Consider the following 18,221-nt stretch of genomic DNA (forward strand, 5'->3'; position numbering starts at 1 on the left):
AGTTACAGACTGGAATCTAATTGAGGGGTTCAGATGGTTTACATATAGAATAATGGATACCTGGGAGTGAGTTACAGACTGGAATCCAATCGAGGGGTTCAGATGGTTTATATATAGAATAATGGACAAGGTGGTTTCGTTAGATTTAGTTTAATTTATTGATGAATCAATTTGGATCTCTTGCAGTGTAAAGAATATCGTGGAATGCACTGTAAAGGATCTGAATACTGCAGCGAGCGTCGTGATGTTTGGAGATTTTGTTGATGCGTTTGGGGAAGATCTCCAAATTAAAATAAGGAATTCTTAAGAGACTGCAGCCTGTCAGAGTAGAGTGAACCACGACAGAAACCCCCCACAACCCCCCCTTCGGTACAAGCAGAAAAATGGCATGAGTGAATGGTCCTATTTGGCCACAGTTGGCTTCAGACGGCTAATCTCTTGAGTGGGCTCAGGATTCACACGTATAAATGACACCTCCCTGATGGAAATATTAACGTCTCAGCTGTCAGGGGAGGAGGGGGGGGGGGGGGTGAAGGGTGGGGTTGGGAGAGGGGGAGGATCGACATCTGTCAGCATCAACGAGGAAATAATCAGTGTGAAATGACTCTCGGACGGACAGCTGCTCATCGCCCAGGCAACCAGGTTAAAGGGCAGGCACATTTTGCTGCGTGTTCCTGAGGCTGGAGAGGGCCCAGGGAGTGAGCGGAGGGTTTGGCAGGGTTGGGAGGGGGGGGAAGGGGCGGGGGGGAATGGCAGGGGGGTTGGGGGGAGTTGTGTGGTGCACAGAGGGGCTGAAGAATTGACCAAAGGACAGACAGGGGACATAGCCAGAGTCAATGAACTCCATGACGGGTTTAGTCAAGTTGGTGATAGTTGGGTTGATTGACATTGAGATGTGAGGTGGGGGGGAGAAGGGCGGGGAGAGGGGGGGAAGGGCAGGGAGAGGGGGGAAGGGCGGGGAGAGGGGGAAAGGGCGGGGAGAGGGGGGAAGGGCGGGGAGAGGGGGGGAAGGGCGGGGAGAGGGGGGGAAGGGCGAGGAGAGGGGGGGAAGGGCGGGGAGAGGGGGGGGAAGGGCGGGGAGAGGGGGGGAAGGGCGGGGAGAGGGGGAGATGATAGTTAAAACACTTCAGTTCCTGTGGGTTCCCTGCCTTCCAGCTTGGCTTGCCCGCTGCTCAATAAATACCTCAAATCTCTCTTAAATAACAAACCTGCTTCCCTCCCACGGTGCACAGCAGTCAGCACTGCGGCCTCACAGCGCCAGTTTAAAGTTTTTGCAGTTTATTTATTAGTGTCACAAGTAGGCTTACATTAACACTGCGATGAAGTTACTGTGAAAATCCCCTCATCACCACAGTCCGGCGCCTGCTCAGGTACACAGGGATTTGATTAGATTTATTATTGTCACATGTATTAGTGTACAGTGAAAAGTATTGTTTCTTGCACTCTATACAGATAAAGCATACCGTTCATAGAGAAGGAAATGAGACAGTGCAGAATGTAGTGTTACAGTCATAGCTAGGGTGTAGAGAAAGATCAACTTAGTGCAAGGTAGGTCCATTCAAAAGTCTGATGGCAGCAGGGAAGAAGCTGTTCTTCGGTTGGTACGTGACCTTTGTATCTTTTTACCAACGGAAGAAGGTGGAAAAGAGAATGTCCGGGGTGCGTAGGGTCCTTAATTATGCTGGCTGCTCTGCCGAGGCAGCGGGAAGTGTAGACAGAGTCAATGGATGGGAGGCTGGTTTGCGTGATGGATTGGGCTACATTCACAACCTCTTGTAGTTTCTTGTGGTCTTGGGCAGAGCAGGAGCCATACCAAACTGTGATACAACCAGAAAGAATGCTTTCGATGGTGTATCTCTAAAAATTGGTGAGAGTTGTAGCTGACATGCCAAATTTTCTTAGTCTTCTGAGAAAGTAGAGGCGTTGGTGGGCTTTCTTAACTATAGTGTCGGCATGGAGGGACCAGGACAGGTTGTTGGTGATCTGGACACCTAAAAATTTGAAGCTCTCGACCCTTTCTACTTCGTCCCCATTGATATAGACAGGGGAATGTTCTCCTTTACGTTTCCTGAAGTCGATGACAATCTCCTTCGTTTTGTTGACATTGAGGGAGAGATTATTGTCAACGCACCAGTTCACCAGATTCTCTATCTCATTCCTGTACTCTGTCTCGTCATTGTTTGAGATCCAACTACGATGGTGTCGTCAGCAAACTTGAAAATCGAATTGGAGGGGAATTTGGCCGCACAGTCATAGGTGTATAAGGAGTATAGTATGGGGGCTGAGAACACAGCCTTGTGGGGCACCGGTGTTGAGGATGGTTGTGGAGGAGGTGTTGTTGCCTATCCTTACTGATTGTGGTCTGTGAGTTAGGAAGTTCAGGATCCAGTTGCAGAGGGAGGAGCTGAGGCCCAGGCCATGGAGTTTGGAGATGGGTTTCGTGGGAATAATGATGTTGAAGGCTGAGCTGTAGTCAATAAGTAGGAGTCTGACATAGGTGTCTTTGTTATCTAGGTGTTCCAGGGTTGAGTGCAGGGCCAGGGAGATGGCGTCTGTTGTGGACCTGTTGCAGCGATAGGCAAACTGTAGTGGATCCAGGTAGACTGGGAGAATTTAGCATGGCCATTCCACCCTAACCAGTATGTCTTTTGGACTGTGGGAGGAAACTGGAGCACCCGGAGGAAACACACACATACATGGGGAGAACGTGCAAATTCTACACAGAGAGTGACCCAAGCCAAGAGTTGAACCTGGGTCCCTGGTGCTGTGAGGCAGCAGTGCTAACCACTGTGCCATCCTTTTGTTCATGCTGTGTGATGGACGTTTAACAGGGCATGGAATTAGACGCTCAAAATCTTCCCTAAGTTTCCGTGAATTCAGGATGAATTATTTTTTTAATATAAAATTAGAAAAACAAGCTTTATTTAAATGTGCAACAGTAACAAGGCACTGAGGGGGGAGATGAAAGGATGCTCCAAAAGATTTTAACAATCGAGAAAGCTACCCAAGGGTTTGTGGGATGATGATTGACGGTTTGTCTGTTTGGACGATAACTTGACCGACATGTGACTCACCTCCCATTCCAACCGCTCCGACCGACGTCAGGGTCACAGGTTACATGAGCACAGAAGGTTCCAAGGCTCCCCCTCCCCTCCCCATCTCCCCCTCCCCTCCCTCCTCATCTCCCCCTCCCCTCCCTCCTCATCTCCCCCTCCCCATCTCCCCCTCCTAGACAGGACGGGAGCAAAATAGACATAAGCTTCAACTGTTAGGATGCCTTGGGGTGGCACGGGTGGTACAGTGTTTAGCACAACTGCCTCACATTGCCAGCGACCCGGATTCGATTCCCGGCTTGGGTCTGTGTGGAGTTGACGGAGTTCTCCCCCTGCGTGTGTGGGTTTCCTCCGGATGCTCCGGTTTCCTCCCAGTCTGAAAGACGTGCTGGTTAGGGTGCATTGGCCGTGCTAAATTCTCCCTCAGTGTACCCGAACAGGCACCGGAGTGTGGTGAACTAGGGGGTTTTCACAGTAACTTCATTGCTAATGTAAGCCTACTTGTGACACGAATAAATAAACTTTTAACATCCTTTTGACCATTGTCTGCCGTGACTTCAGGAGTGCATAGCCATCCTGAGTTAGGCTTTTGGGCATGAAGTAGGCCTCACTTCAGTTGACGCAAATTAAACCCGAGTCCTCACTCCTCACCCCTTTCCCCCCGCCCCCCCCCCCCCCCCCCCCGCCAGTCGCCCTTCACAAAGGGACAACACGGAATCTGATATGTGTGTGAGTGGCGAGGTAGAGGGGAAGTCAAACAAAAGAAAATTCCAGAAAGTGCAGCCAGAAATCTCTGGCTGGTTTGGACAAGGGAGGCAAAATGTGCTCGGGGAATTGGCTCTCTTCACAGACCACGTCAGGAGGGTCACGTCAGGAGAAATGTTAATCTCTTTTCCTTCTTCCAAAGGCTGATTGGCATTTCCGGTTTTTATTTCAGCTGTCCGGGCCTTTTGCTTTGCCCTGTATTTATCTGGCACTTGTGCCACTTTCAATTTCATTCTCCCAGTGAAACTTGGAAGTAAACGGTGAAGTGAAAGGCCGTCTCGCAATCGGTTCACCTTGTTCTGTCCATATACGTATGTGCTCATGTTTTAGCCTTTTCGTTTGCTTATTTTCTTAACATTTGCCTTGTTTCTAGGGAAGCCAGGCCTTAAAATCCCACACTGGTTATTGAGCCCAGGTTCCCCCACTTGACATTCTGAGTGCAGGGGGGGGCTTTAATTATCTATAAACCACAAGATATAGGAGCGGAATTAGGCCATTCGGCCCATCGAGTCTGCTCTGCCATTCAATCATGGATGATATGATTCTCATCCCCATTCTCCTGCCTTCTCCCCGTAATCCTTGATTCCTTATTAATCAAGAACCTATCTATCTCTGCGTTAAAGACACTCAATGACCCGCCCTCCGCAGCCTTCTGTGGCAACGAGTTCCACAGATTCACCACCCTCAGGCTGAAGAAATTCCTCCTCATCTCAGTTTTAAAGGAGCGCCCCTTCACTCTGAGGTTGTGCCCTCGAGTTCTAGTCTCTCCTAGTGGAAACATCCTCTCCATGTCCACTCTATCTAGGCCTCTCAGTATTCTGTAAGTTTCAATTAGATCCCTCCCTTCATCCTTCTAAGTTCCATCGCGTATAGACCCAGATTCCCCAACCGCTCCTCATATGGCAAACCCTTCATTCCTAGGGCTGTGGTGTACATCCACTTCTTATGATGTGGGTTCAAAGGCATTGGCAATGTACAGCAATGCCATATTTAACATTGCTCCCCAGTGCAGGGCCATAACTATCCCTATCCCAAACAATCTCCAACCAAGAATGCTCACTGGTCAGATTATTACTTGAATGGATGTAAATTCAGAGAGGTGGATACTCAGCGAGACCTTGGAGTCCTCGTGCATCGGTCACTGAAAGTAAGCGTGCAGGTACAGGAGGCAATAAAGAAGGCAAATGGTAAGTTGGCCTTCTTAGCGAGAGGATTTGAGTATAGGGATAGGGATGTTTTGCTGCAATTGTAAAGGGCGTTGGTGTGGCCACACCTGGAGTATTGTGTGTTGTTTTGGTGTCCTTATCTGAGGAAGGATGTCTTTGCTATAGAGGGAGTACAGCGAAGGTTTACCAGGCTGATTCCTGGGATGGCAGGTCTGTCATATGAGGAGAGACTAAGTTGGTTAGGATTACATTCACTGGAGTTCAGAAGAGTGAGAGGGGATCTCATAGAAACTTATAAAATTCTAACAGGGTTAGACAGGGTAGATTCAGAAAGAATGTTCCCAATGATGGGGGGAGTCCAGAACTACGGTTCATAGTTTGAGGATAACGGGTAAACCTTTTAGAACTGAGGTGAGGAGAAATTTCTTCACCCAGAGGGTGGTGAATGTGTGGAATTCACTACCACAGAATGTAGTTGAGGCCAAAACATTGTCTGATTTTAAGAAGAAATTAGATACAACTCTTGGGGCTAAAGGGACCAAGGGATATGGGAGGAAGGAGGGAATCAGGATATTGAATTTGATGATCAGCCCATGATCAAACTGAATGGTGGAGCAGGCTTGATGGGCCAAATGGCCTCCTCCTGCTTCTAGTTTCTATGTTTTGAAGAGTTAACGTTTCATTACAAGTTTAATTTTTTTATTAAAGATTATTTATTAGTGTCACAAGTAGACTTATATTAATGCTGCAATGAAGTTACTGTGATAATCCCCCAGTCGCCACACTCCGGCGCCTGTTCGGGTACACTGAGGGAGAATTTAGCATGGCCAATGCACCCTAACCAGCACGTCTTTCGGATTGTGGGAGGAAACCGGAGCACCCGGAGGAAACCCACGCAGACACGGGGAGAGTGTGCAGACTCCGCACAGACAGTGACCCGAGCCGGGAATCGAACCCGGGTCCCTGGCGCTGTGGGGCAGCAGTGCCAACCACTGTGCCACCGTGCCGTCATTTCATTTCCGAAGGGTGGGATTTTCCCCTCCCGCGGTGGACGGGAATAGCATCGATGGAACTGGACAATCCCACCCGAAAAATAAGAGTCATGTTGGACTCGAGCGTTAACTCCATCCCCCCCACTCTCTGCACAGATGTTGCCAGACCTGCTGAGTTTATCCAGCGCCCTCTGCGTTTTTGTTTCAAGATTTGAGGGAACGACTCATCGAAGGATGCAAAATAAAAAGACAGAAATCAAACAGCGGCCGAGGGGAAAAAAAACTAAATTGAGAGAGTCAAGGCTGGCCATAATACTGGAAACTGACTGGTGACCGGAAAAATAATCACCTCAAAAAAACACCCACAGGGCGGTTCCATCAAAGGAACGCGTTCCAGCAAAACCCGCAAGCGTCACGGACCCCAGGTCAAGAGCGTGGGCACTGTTCCCTCATAGCCCCTTAATTTGCCCTCTAAATATAGCAGAGTCATGCAGTGCACGGTGGCACAGTAGTTAGCACTGCTGCCTCACAGCGCCAGGGGCCCGGGTTCAATTCCCGGCTTGGGTCACTGTCTGTGTGGAGTTTGCACATTCTCCCCGTGTCTGCATGGGTTTCCTCTGGTTTCCTCCCAAAGATGTGCGGGTTAGGTGCATTGGCTGCGCCAAATTGTCCCATAGTGTCCCGGGATGCGTAGGTTAGATGCGGGGTAAATACCCCGCAGCAAGCAGAGGCCAAGGGGCAAGAGATGGTGAAGGGGGCAACAGCAGAGTGGAGAGGAGCGTTGGGAAGACTATGCTTAAAAATCCACCGACCAATCTCCCCGACTCAGCCCCCCACCCCTTAATCCCTCGGCCTGGAGAGCAAACTCAACGCTTGAAGCAAAAGAAAAGTCTGTTTCGACAAAACACAAAAAATTAAAAGCTGCGTGGAACAATAAAGTTTATTGAAAGCAATTATGGTTACTTAGCAGCACAGAATGGCAGCATAACGCTTAAAAGAGACAGGTTCTGGGATCCCGCCACCCCCACCCCACCGCCCGCAGCGTGCCTTCCAAACCTGTTTTTTTATAAAAAGAAAAGTACACTTTTTTTGTTGGCCAAAAGCTTTGTCAAAGTTACGTCACGCGGAGGTTCCTCTTCCGAGATTTTCTTGGCCAAAACTGGCTCGGAAGAGGGCCGGGTTTCCCCGGACTAGGCCCCAGGTCTCAGTCAGGCCCCCTTTCCCGTCCATTTCCTCACTGCCTGGCGCCCAACGATTCCGGACTGGCGGACATTTTAGGTGCCAGCAGTCCAACGTGAAGGGAAGGGGGCGGGGGGGGTTGACAGTGAAAGACGGATAGGGGTACACATGGATGGCACACACACACACACACACGCTTTCTGACCAAAACATGCCCATGAATGGCCTACAAAATAAAATAATAAAAGGAGCCTTCTCTCCACTGGAGAACAGAAACAGTGATTTAAGATTAATATAAGCTAGAACCGCAGCCCAGTTTCTTGTTACTATCATCGCTTTTTCTGGAAAAATGCACAGATTCATATCATGAAGCGTACATGAAATACATCAAAATTGGAGCGGGGGGGGCGGGGTTTAAAAATAAGGTCGTAAATAGTTAAAGAGGTCTTCAAAAAAAGTCAAACCAAGATACAGCGATCAAAGCAACTTTCAAACCTAACGAGTCTCACAAAAGGAGAATCAACACATCAATGGATTATTTGAGGGAACTTTGCTTCCCATTCCTCATCACAGGACTAATAATCCTAGAACTTTTCATCGAATCCTACAGTGTAGAAGGAGGCCGTTCGGCCTATCGAGTCTGCACCGACCACAATCCCACCCAGGCCCCATTCCTGTAACCCCATGCATTTACCCTATCCAGTGCTCCTGACACTAATGGTCAATTTACCATGGCCAGTCCACCTAACCCGCACATCTTTGGATTGTGGGAGGAAACCTGAGCACCCGGAGCAAACCCACGCAGACACGAGGCACAACGTGCCTACACAGACAGTGACCCAAGCCGGGAATTGAACCCGGGTCCCTGACGCTGTGACGCAGCAGTGCTGAGAAGTTCGGGGATTATTTTTTTCGTTCAGGAGACGTGGGCGCCGCTGGCTGGGCCAGCCCTAATTACCCATCAAGTGGTTTGCTAGGCCATTTCAGAGGTTGTTTAAGAGTCAACCACATTGCTGTGGTTCTGGAGTCACATGTAGGCCAGGCCAGGTAACGACGGCAGATTTCCTTCCCGAAAGGACATTAGTGGACCAGATGAATTCAAATTTCACCATCTGCCGTGGCGGGATTCGAACCCGGGTCCCCAAAGCATTACCCTGGATCACAGATCCTGTGACAATACCACTGCGTCGTCACTCCAAAGTTGGTGGAAGGACAGAAGCAGTTTGGGTGTCAAATGGCACTATCTATTGTCTGACAACTCATAATGCTACTGACAATCTCAACATCTCCACTGGTGACTGTTGGGCTTACTTGCTTCAACTGGGCTGCCCGCTTTGCTACCTTTTATTCTGAAAAGAATTGTCATTGCAAATTTACAATGCAGCCTTCATGTAAAGGGAGGTCTGATCGGCAACACAAAGTAGTCGGGGCGGTGGGTGCACAGGAAATAGTCCCCTCAAATAGATCCCCTTAGAACCAACATTGGGCCCAGAGGAGACAATCGTCCTCGCTGAGGGCCAACGCAAATGGGGATTGGAAAAGCCCAGGCCCTGAGGCCTTGTGGTAGTAAGGGCATTTTAAAAGTGGAGGCCTTGTGGTGGGGAAGGGGGGGAAGATGGGGGGGAAGATGGGGAGGACGGGGGGGAGAAGAGGAGAAAAAAGAGAGAGCGCGAAGCCGTTTCGTTAGAAAAAGGGGGCTGTTGCCATGGTAACCAGGTCAAGCTATCCCAGGGACTGATTCTACACAAAAACTATCCCCCCCCCCCAACACCATACCAGCAAACTCACCCCCTTCACATGATTATTTTAAAAAATCACAATTTTTTTTCCCCCCTTGTTCATCTCCTCCTGATTATTATTGCTTTTCCACAGATAAAATGTGCCAATTTTATGGATCATTTGGCAGATCATGGAGGGCAAGAGAGCAACAAGAGGTGGACTATTCAACCCATTCCGCCACCCTTCCCCCGTGTCGTTTTGGCTCTCTGAGTGGGATATCCAATTACTCCCACCCCCCCCCACCAATGCCTCCCTCCACCGTCAATGCCCCCAAGAACAAAATGGTTATCATTTGGCACCCATTGTTTAGCAACACCTTCAAAACAAGAGTAGGCCCCTGAACCTTGGCGGGTTCCCCCAGGTGAAATTTTACGGTTATCAGGGAGGGGAAGCTGTGGAACCGACAGGCCTCTTCTCACTGGAGGCCCTCACCACCGAGCCAGGGAAATCATGGAATCAGAGAATCCTGACAGTGCAAAAGGAGGCCCATCGAGTCTGCACCGACCACAATCCCACCCAGGCCCCATCCCCGTAACCCCACATATTTACCCTGCTAGTCCCCCAGACACTAATGGTCAATTTATCATGGCCAATCCAACCTAACCCGCACATCTTTGGACTGTGGGAGGAAACCGGAGCACCCGGAGGAAACCCACGCAGACACGGGGAGAACGTGCAAACTCCACACAGACAGTGACCCGAGCCGGGAATTGAACCCCGGGTCCCTGGCGCTGTGAGGAAGCAGTGCTAACCACCGTGCTACCGTGCCACCCCCCATGGAACAGAAATGTTTCCATTCTCCCCGTTTCAGACAACTTCCCGAACCCTAACTGCGAATCACCCAAAATGTCCTCCGTCGTACCGGAATGGAGAAAATGTGGGGGAGGGGGTGGGGAGAGAGAGGAAAACACTCCTCAGGTATCCATCAGTGGAAGGAACATTCAATTTCTAAGCCTAACCTGGCCACCCTGACTCCAGCAGAGGGCAATTGGGAATGACCCTGGATTCTTTGCTACCCTTGCCTCCCAACACAGACACGGAGGTACGAGGCCACATTTTATTCATTTTTTTTTGTTTTGTTCGAAGCCCCAACTTTCCTGAGCGTCGCTCGACAGAAGCATCCCCCCACCCGGAGTGGGCACCAAGCTGCCCATTCCCTCTTTCCCCACCGTGGAAATAAAAACCCGTACCCAGACTGGCAATGGGTGAGGCACCGCACTCCCAAGGACTGATGGTTGGCCCCTCTCTCTCCCTCTCTTCTGTCTACCCAGCCCTTAATCATTGCCATCGGGAATGGCCCGACCCGGATACACGACAGCGACCCAGGCCCTAAGGGCCATCAGTCCCGGGGGGGTAGGACCCAAGGTGTTTCGCTTTCTGCGAACATTTATTTATTTTTCTAAATCATTCGCAGGACATGGGCGTCGCTGGCTGGACCCAACATTTATTGCCCATCGCAAGTCACCCTTGAGAAGTTGGTGGTGAGCTTAATGAATCACTGAGTGGCTTGCCAGGACATTTCAGAGGGTAATTAAGAGTCAACCACATTGCTGTGTGGCTCTGGAGTCACATGTAGGCCAGACCCAGGTAAGGAAGGCAGATTTCCTTCCCTAAAGGGACATTAGTGAACCTAGATGGGTTTTTCCAAAATCAACAGTGGATTCTTAATTCCAGACATAATTCAAATTCCACCATCTGCCGTGGCGGGATTCGAACCCGGGTCCCCAGAACATTAGCCCGAGTTTCTGGATTAATAATCTAGTGGTAATACCACTAGGCCATCGCCTCCCCCCTTACGAACGAGTGAGATTCAAGGATATAACCCTCACTTTATCTTTGAAGGGAGAGAGAGAGAAAGAGAGAGAAAGATGGGGACACAATATTTAATGAGAAGCGCATGACTCGCTGATTGGTGACCCTGAGGGAGGCCGGAGAGACATGACGACAGTGCCACCATCCCGCCCCCCCTCCCCACACAACCCCGCTGAGAAACATTTGAAAATTGGCCACAAAAAATTCATTAAAAATTGGTCACACGTGAAAAACAAAAATATACAAAGATCCGCCCACATAACTCGGCAAGGGGGGGGGGGTCCAGAATCACGGAACAAATGAAAATCCGATTGTTCTCCGAGGTGCCTTCGAGTTAAATATAAAATCATTACACTGCAATTTTGTGCTGATCCGAATAACACTTCAAAAAGGGGCAGGGAGGGAGGAATAAACAAAGGAACAAAAAATATTTTCTAGTGTGAATGTTGTCAGAGGTAGTATGTGAGCCGTCTAAACCGGTCGAAGTGTAGTAATTCTATTGGTTTATATGAGTTTTCATGAGGTAATAAAGCTGCTTTATTTTTTTTTGATTGGCTAGTCATGTACAAATACTTCTTTCTACAGTATATACATCGTGCCCCACACGTAGGCACAACAGAAAATGCAGTGTTAAAAACCTCACTGTAAAACCTCAGCCCTCAGTGTGCGCGATCAAACTTTAAAACGTAACCAGAGGAGAAAGAAAAAGAGACTCTTCCCACAAATCCCCTCCCCCCCCCCACCCCCATCCCCCCACCCCCCCTCCCCATCCCTCCACCCCTTCCGATTTACCTTTTAAAATATATAAACCTTCTCCTGTGGTTTTGGAGCCTTGGATGGGTCGGGGACTATTTTCTGGCCTTACATTTGGAGGACGTCTCTTTGTCACCTTTGACCCTAGGCTGTCGCGGTTGCCTCTCGAGAGCAGTGTCGCGCCAGAGAGGCAACGTCAACAATCGCCACCACTCTGGCCTTGTGGGGGTGGGGTGTCTTCGAGCGCCTGACCTGCCTCGTGGGAGAAAGAACGGGACCTGCTCTGAAACAAAACATGGCGTCTGCGCTCTTCCAACTCCCCGCTTCCCCCCATTAACTTTGGTGGGCGTTGCTCCAAGACCGAAGCCAGGCAGATGCCAATCCCCCTCCCCCCACCACACTTGATTCTTGGCTGGAGGCACAACCTCTTGACCCAACGTGGGTGCTCTCAAGCGCTCGCCAACTTCTGGCTGGCCCCAGCTCCTGGTGGCCTTGCCCCAGGTCTAGTTGGCACTCATCCACTCTTGCCGTCCCCTTCCAGTCAGAGAGCCAATGGACTTGGCCTGAGGCCATAGCTGACCTGGTGAGCCTCGGTCAGTGGGGGAACAGCCGATTCCCTCCCACCCTCGCGGCTCTAGTGTTTGCGTAACTAAAGCACAAATGGTCAAACTAAGTAGAAAAGGCAAAAATAAACTACAAAAAAAAAGCACCTGGCATTAAATGCCCTCACCACCTTTCTCCAGAGTTGCCCGCAAGGCTAATCCTGCCCTGCCAGTGATTGCAGGGAATGCCCTCCCTCCCCCGAGTCCACCAGACGGTCGGCACACTTACCCTCTCACCTCTGAACCGGCCGAAAGGGGTCGCTGGACAATTCGCCCCGTCTCCCTCTCGACGCAGACCCTCCCCTCTGAACAAGTCACCTGGAGGGAGCCCCCCCCAATATTAATTCATCATCCTAAGCCTCCCGGGAAGGAGGCCCTCTCCATTGTCACGGGAGGTTAAGGGACAAAACATTAACTACGTCCGTGCTCTCTCCATTACCGGAACAGACCACACTTCCCGCCCTCTGAGAACGAAGCCAAAACTGAGGACGGATGGCTCCAGGCTTGTGGGACCGCCCTGATGAGTGAGCGACTGAAGCAGGGTACGCCACCCTCAGTCTATTGAGGTGGCGGAGAGCTGGGGGATGCAAGGGGAGAAAGAGATATCTCAACCTGTCATTCTAGACTTCCGTCAATATTCAAAGCTCCGAACGAACAGGGACTATATATACACACACACACGCCCGCGCTCACGGACTTATCACACACACACGCATGTGCGCACACACACGTGCCAGCGCTCACGGACTTATCACACACACACGCATGTGCGCACACACACATGCATGCACATACTGACACACACGGACTTATCAGTCACACGCATGCACACACACATATACACTTATCACACGCATGCATGCACATGCACACACACACACACACACACATGCAAGCGGGCACACACACACACATATCAAAAGAAAACCCCTACAACGTTCGACAGATTTTGAACAGTCTCTCTGCTTTCAAGTGCGCCCCCTTTAAGCTGTTTTCTAATTGGTATTCTTTTTTTTTAATGCCTAAAAAAGATTTCAAAAAACAAACCGCGACTGGATATTCTCAACTTCCAAGAAGCAGCCCAGTTCCCAAACGCTGTCGGAGTTTCCGGCTCCGTAAAGATAGACCAGGCCTAGCCTGACAGGGCCTAGCCTGACAGGGCCTAGCCTGACAGGGCCAAGCCTGACAGGGCCTAGCCTGACAGGGCCTAGCCTGACAGGGCCTAGCCTGACAGGGCCAAGCCTGACAGGGCCTAGCCTGACATTTATTAAACTGGTCGGAGCTCCAACCGCATCCGATTTATTGGGGCAAGATCATAGATTCTCTACAGTGCAGAAGGAGGCTATTTGGCCCATCAAGCCTGCTCCAACAACAATCCCACCCAGGGCCCCATCCCCTTAACCCCCCGCATTTACCCTACTAATCCCTCTGACACCAAGGGGCAATTTGGCATGGCCAATCCACCTAACCCGCACATCTTTGGACTGTGGAGGAAACCGGAGCACCCGGAGGAAACAGACGCAGAGAGAATGTGCAAACTCTATACAGAAGGAAGCCAGAATTGAACCCGGGTCCTTGGTGCAGTGAGGCAGCAGTGCTAATCACTGTGCCACTGTGCCGCCCCACAGAGCCAGTCGGTTTAACAGAAAGACCACTGCCCCGGTAAGCATTTGACAAAATGGGTCTTAACTCATTGGATACCGGCTATCTCCACCTCCACCACACACACACACACGCACACACACACACGCACACACACGCACACACACAGAAAGCACTAGAAAAAAGCGCCAAGATTGGCTAAGAAGACAAGCTTTCGCACGTCTGTGCAGAACATCTCCTGTGGTCAAACCCAGCAAAGTCCTTTCTCGCCGCCTCTCCCGCTGGCCTCCCGAATCCCCGGTTTCCTCCGGCATCGTCACCGCGGGGCTGATTCCACGGAGACGGTTAACAGCCGGAGAACGGAAAACCTACCCTCCCCCCCCCCCCCTCCCCCTGCGGACAACATCTTACCCTCAAGGGGAGAAAATCTCGACGAGGATGGGCCTATTTCTCTATCGGGAGTTAGTGATGTCAGGCCCGAACCCGTGGCGGCGCTGATGATAGGCCTCGTTCCCGAGGAAACAGCGCACTTGTGACATGTCGGGATTGGAGGGGGTGGGGGCTTTTTGTGTGTGTATAAAATAGCAGCCTTTCCATCAATCCCCACACTGAAGTCCAAGGTTTTACAGTAAAACATTAGGTGATTGGTTAGTATCAATATCACCCCCTTTTCTTTTATCCATCCTCGCCTCTTCCGCCATTTTCATCTTCTCTTTGTTATTGGTCGACTCTGGAGAAAGCCCATTGGATCGGGGAATGGTTCTTGGCTGGCCGGGGAGATCAGTTGGACGTGTCCGAGTGCACGCTTCCGGGTCCTTCTGTTGGCGATGTCACAGAAGACGGGGTGGCCGCATCTTGCCAGCCGCCGTTAGCCTGGCCAGGGGAGAAAGGGGAAAGGTTAAGTACATATTAGTACGGGGACGAGATTGAGTACAGGAAAGAGATAGATGCTGGAACATTACCGCCTCGCCTGCCTGAGGCTCATTAGATCCCGTTCTGCGAGCCTTGGGGCGATTGTGGGGGCGGGCGAGGCGGTAGAATTGCGGCCAGAGAATCCGGTGGCAATGGTGCGATGGCAATAATGTCTCCCTCAATGTCAGTAAAACAAAGGAAGCGTAGAGGAGAACATGTCTCTGCCTACATCAATGGGGACTAAGTGGAAATGGTCGAGATCTTCAAGTTTTTAGGTGTCCAGATCACCAACAACCTGTCCTGGTCCCCCCATGCCGACACTATAGTTAAGAAAACTCACCAACGCCTTTCTCAGAAGACTAAGGAAATTCGGCATGTCAGCTATGACTCTCACCAACTTTTACAGATGCACCATAGAAAGCATCCTTTCTGGTTGTATCACAGCTTGGAATGGCTCCTGCTCTGCCCAAGACCGCAAGAAACTACAAAGGGTCGTGAATGAAGCCCAATCCATCACTCAAACCAGCCTCCCATCCATTGACTCTGTCTACACTTCCCGCTGCCTCGGAAAAGCAGCCAGCATAATTAAGGACCCCACGCATCCCGGATATTCTCTCTTCCACCTTCTTCCGTCGGGAACAAGATACAAAAGTCTGAGGTGACACGCCAACCGACTCAAGAACCGCTTCTTCTCTGCTGCCGTCAGACTTTTTATAGAATCATGGAATCCTACAGTGCATTTGGCCCATCGAGTCCACACCAACCACCATCTCACCCTGTACCCTGGCCCCATGCACTTTAAGAAGTCTCACAACACCAGGTTAAAGTCCAACAGGTTTATTTGGTAGCAAATACCATAAGCTTTCGGAGCGCTGCCCCTTCGTCTGACGAAGGGGCAGCGCTCCGAAAGCTTATGGTATTTGCTACCAAATAAACCTGTTGGACTTTAACCTGGTGTTGTGAGACTTCTTACTGTGTTTACCCCAGTCCAACGCCGGCATCTCCACCCCATGCATTTCACCATAGCTAGCATCCCCGACACTAAGGGGCAATTTAGCACGACCAATCCACCTAACCCGCACATCTTTGAACTGTGGGAGGAAACCGGAGCACCCGGAGGAAACCCACGCAGACACGGGGAGAACGTGCAAACTCCATACAGACAGTGACCCAAGTCGGGAATTGAATCCCTGGCGTTGTGAGGTGGCAGTGCTAACCACTGTGCCGCCCCAGGTTTGAACGGTATTTGAATGGACCTACCTCATATTAAGCTGATCTTTCTCTGGATCATCGCTATGACTGTTACATTCTGCACTCTCTCCTTTCCTTCTCTATGAACGGTATGCTTTGTCTGTATAGCGCGCAAGAAACAATACTTTTCACTGTATCCCAATACATGTGACAATAATAAATCAAATCAAACTTGGTCATCGGGGGCTGGATTGGGATAGTCCTGGATGGATGGGTTGAATTACAAAGCTCTTGTGTGGAATGAAATGAGCTCAGTAATATTAGGGAGCTGGTTGTGCAGAGACACCTCCCAATCTGAGGTGGGTGTAGATGTATAAAATGGAATACCTCCCCCTCCACTACCGGTTCTCCACCCATTCCCCAACTTGGCCCTTTCCCGCCCATTCACAGCACATCAACGGTTCACCTACCCTCACATCCCGTGGACTGTAGATTTGGTTGACGCCCAGTCCTTCTGCGTAACCCCCGGTCTGGTTCAGAGAGTGGCGAAGAGATTCCACCTGCAGGGCAAGGTAGAAGAGAGGCCTTTTATCAGCATAGCCCCCCCCTCGACAATTCCACAATCGAGTCACACACAGATACACAGTACTGAAACAGGCCCTTCCGCCCAACTTGCCCATGCCAAACCAGGTTTCCTAAACCAAACTGGTTCCATTGGCCCACATCCGTCTAAACCTCTCCCATCCATGTCCAAATGTCTTCTAAATGTTGTCATTGTACCCGCCTCTACCACCTCCTCTGGCAGCTCATTCCATACACGCACCACCCTCTGGGTTAAAAAGTTGTCCCTCGAGTCCCTTTCCCCTCTTTTGGACTCCTCTACCCTGGGGAAATGATCTGGACTATTCATCTTACCTGTGCCCCATATGATTTTATAAATATCTGTAAGGTCACTCCCTGAGCCTCCTACACTCCAGGGAACAAGTTCCAGCCTATCCAGCGTCTCCTTATAACTCAAACCTTCCAGTCCCGCTAACATCCTTGTCAATCTTTTATGCACCTTTTCCAGTTTAATAACATCCTTCCTATAGCAGGGTGACCAGAATCGTACACAGGCCTCAAGTTTAAGTTTATGTATTAGTGTCACAAGTAGGCCTACATCAACGCTGCAATGAAGTTACTGTGACAATCCCCTAGTCGCCACACTCCAGCACCTGTTCGGGTGCACTGAGGGAGAATTTAGCACGGCCAATGCACCCTAACCACCACGTCTTTCAGACTGTGGGAGGAAACCGGAGCACCCTGTGGAAACCCACGCAGACACGGGGAGAATGTGGAGTTTTCGAGCTTTCGGAGCGCTGCTCCTTCATCGGGTGACTCACCTGATGAAGGAGCAGCACTCCGAAAGCTCATGATACCCAAAGAAACCTGTTGGACTTTAACCTGGTTTGTGAGACTTCTTACCGTGCCTCACCCCACAGTCCAACTCCGGCATCTCCACACCAAGGCTGTGAGGCAGCAGTGCTATGCGCGAGAGAGAGGGAAGAGGGAGAGGGAGGGAGGGGGAGGGAGGGGAGAAGGAGGGAGTGAAGGAAGAGAGGGAGGGAGGGGAGAGAGAGAGAGGGAGGGAGGGAGGGGGGAGAGGGAGGGGAGGGGAGGGAGGGAGAGAGAGAGGGAAGGTGGAGAGAGAGAGGGAGGGTGGGAGAGAGAGGGAGGGAGGGAGAGAGAGGGAGGGAGAGAGAGGGAGGGAGGGAGAGAGAGGGAGGGAGGAGGGAGAGAGGGAGGGAGAGAGAGGGAGGGAGAGAGAGGGAGGGAGGGAGGGAGGGAGAGAGAGAGAGAGGGAGGGAGGGAGGGAGGGGAGGAGAGAAGAGAGGGAGGGAGGGAGAGAGAGAGAGGGAGGGAGGGAGGGAAGAGAGGGAGGGAGAGAGAGAGAGGGAGGGAGAGAGAGAGGGAGGGAGGGAGAGAGAGAGAGGGAGGGAGGGAGGGAGAGAGAGGGAGGGAGAGAAAGGGAGGGAGGGGAGAGAGAGGGAGGAAGAGAGGGAGGAAGAGAGGGAGGAAGGAGGAGGGAGGAAGGGGAGGGAGGGGAGGGAGGGAGGGGAGGGGAGGGAGGGGAGGGGAGGGGAGGGGAGGGAGGGGAGGGGAGGGAGGGGAGGGGAGGAGGGAGGGGAGGGGAGGGGGGAGGGGAGGGGAGGGAGGGAGGGAGGGGAGGGGAGGGAGGGAGGAGGAGGGAGGGGGGAGGGGAGGGAGGGAGGGAGGGAGGGAGGGGAGGGAGGGAGGGGAGGGGAGGGGAGGGAGGGAGGGGAGGGGAGGGAGGGCGGGGGAGGGGGAGAGAGGGGGAGAGAGGGAGAGAGGGGGAGAGAGGGAGGGAGGGGGGAGAGAGGGAGGGAGGGGGAGAGAGGGAGGGAGGGGGAGAGA

General features: G+C 51.3%; 1 protein-coding gene and 1 long non-coding RNA gene across 2 annotated transcripts in view; one reads left to right on the plus strand and one right to left on the minus strand.

Annotated features, from left to right (window-relative positions):
- Window positions 1-18,221, plus strand: part of LOC144496854 (uncharacterized) — a 238,082-nt gene that overhangs the window by 38,069 nt on the left and 181,792 nt on the right. The window lies entirely within an intron of this gene.
- Window positions 11,296-18,221, minus strand: part of LOC144497467 (pre-B-cell leukemia transcription factor 2-like) — an 88,996-nt gene continuing 82,070 nt past the window's right edge. Inside the window, exons 5-6 of the mRNA XM_078218785.1 lie at window positions 16,277-16,366; window positions 11,296-14,576 (exon numbers count right to left, since the gene is read on the minus strand). Coding sequence (XP_078074911.1) covers window positions 14,484-14,576; window positions 16,277-16,366 — 183 coding nt within the window. The 3' untranslated portion in view covers window positions 11,296-14,483. The remainder of the gene's footprint in view (window positions 14,577-16,276; window positions 16,367-18,221) is intronic.

The sequence above is a fragment of the Mustelus asterias genome, chromosome 8, assembly GCF_964213995.1.
Source record: "Mustelus asterias chromosome 8, sMusAst1.hap1.1, whole genome shotgun sequence".
NCBI lineage: Eukaryota > Metazoa > Chordata > Chondrichthyes > Carcharhiniformes > Triakidae > Mustelus > Mustelus asterias.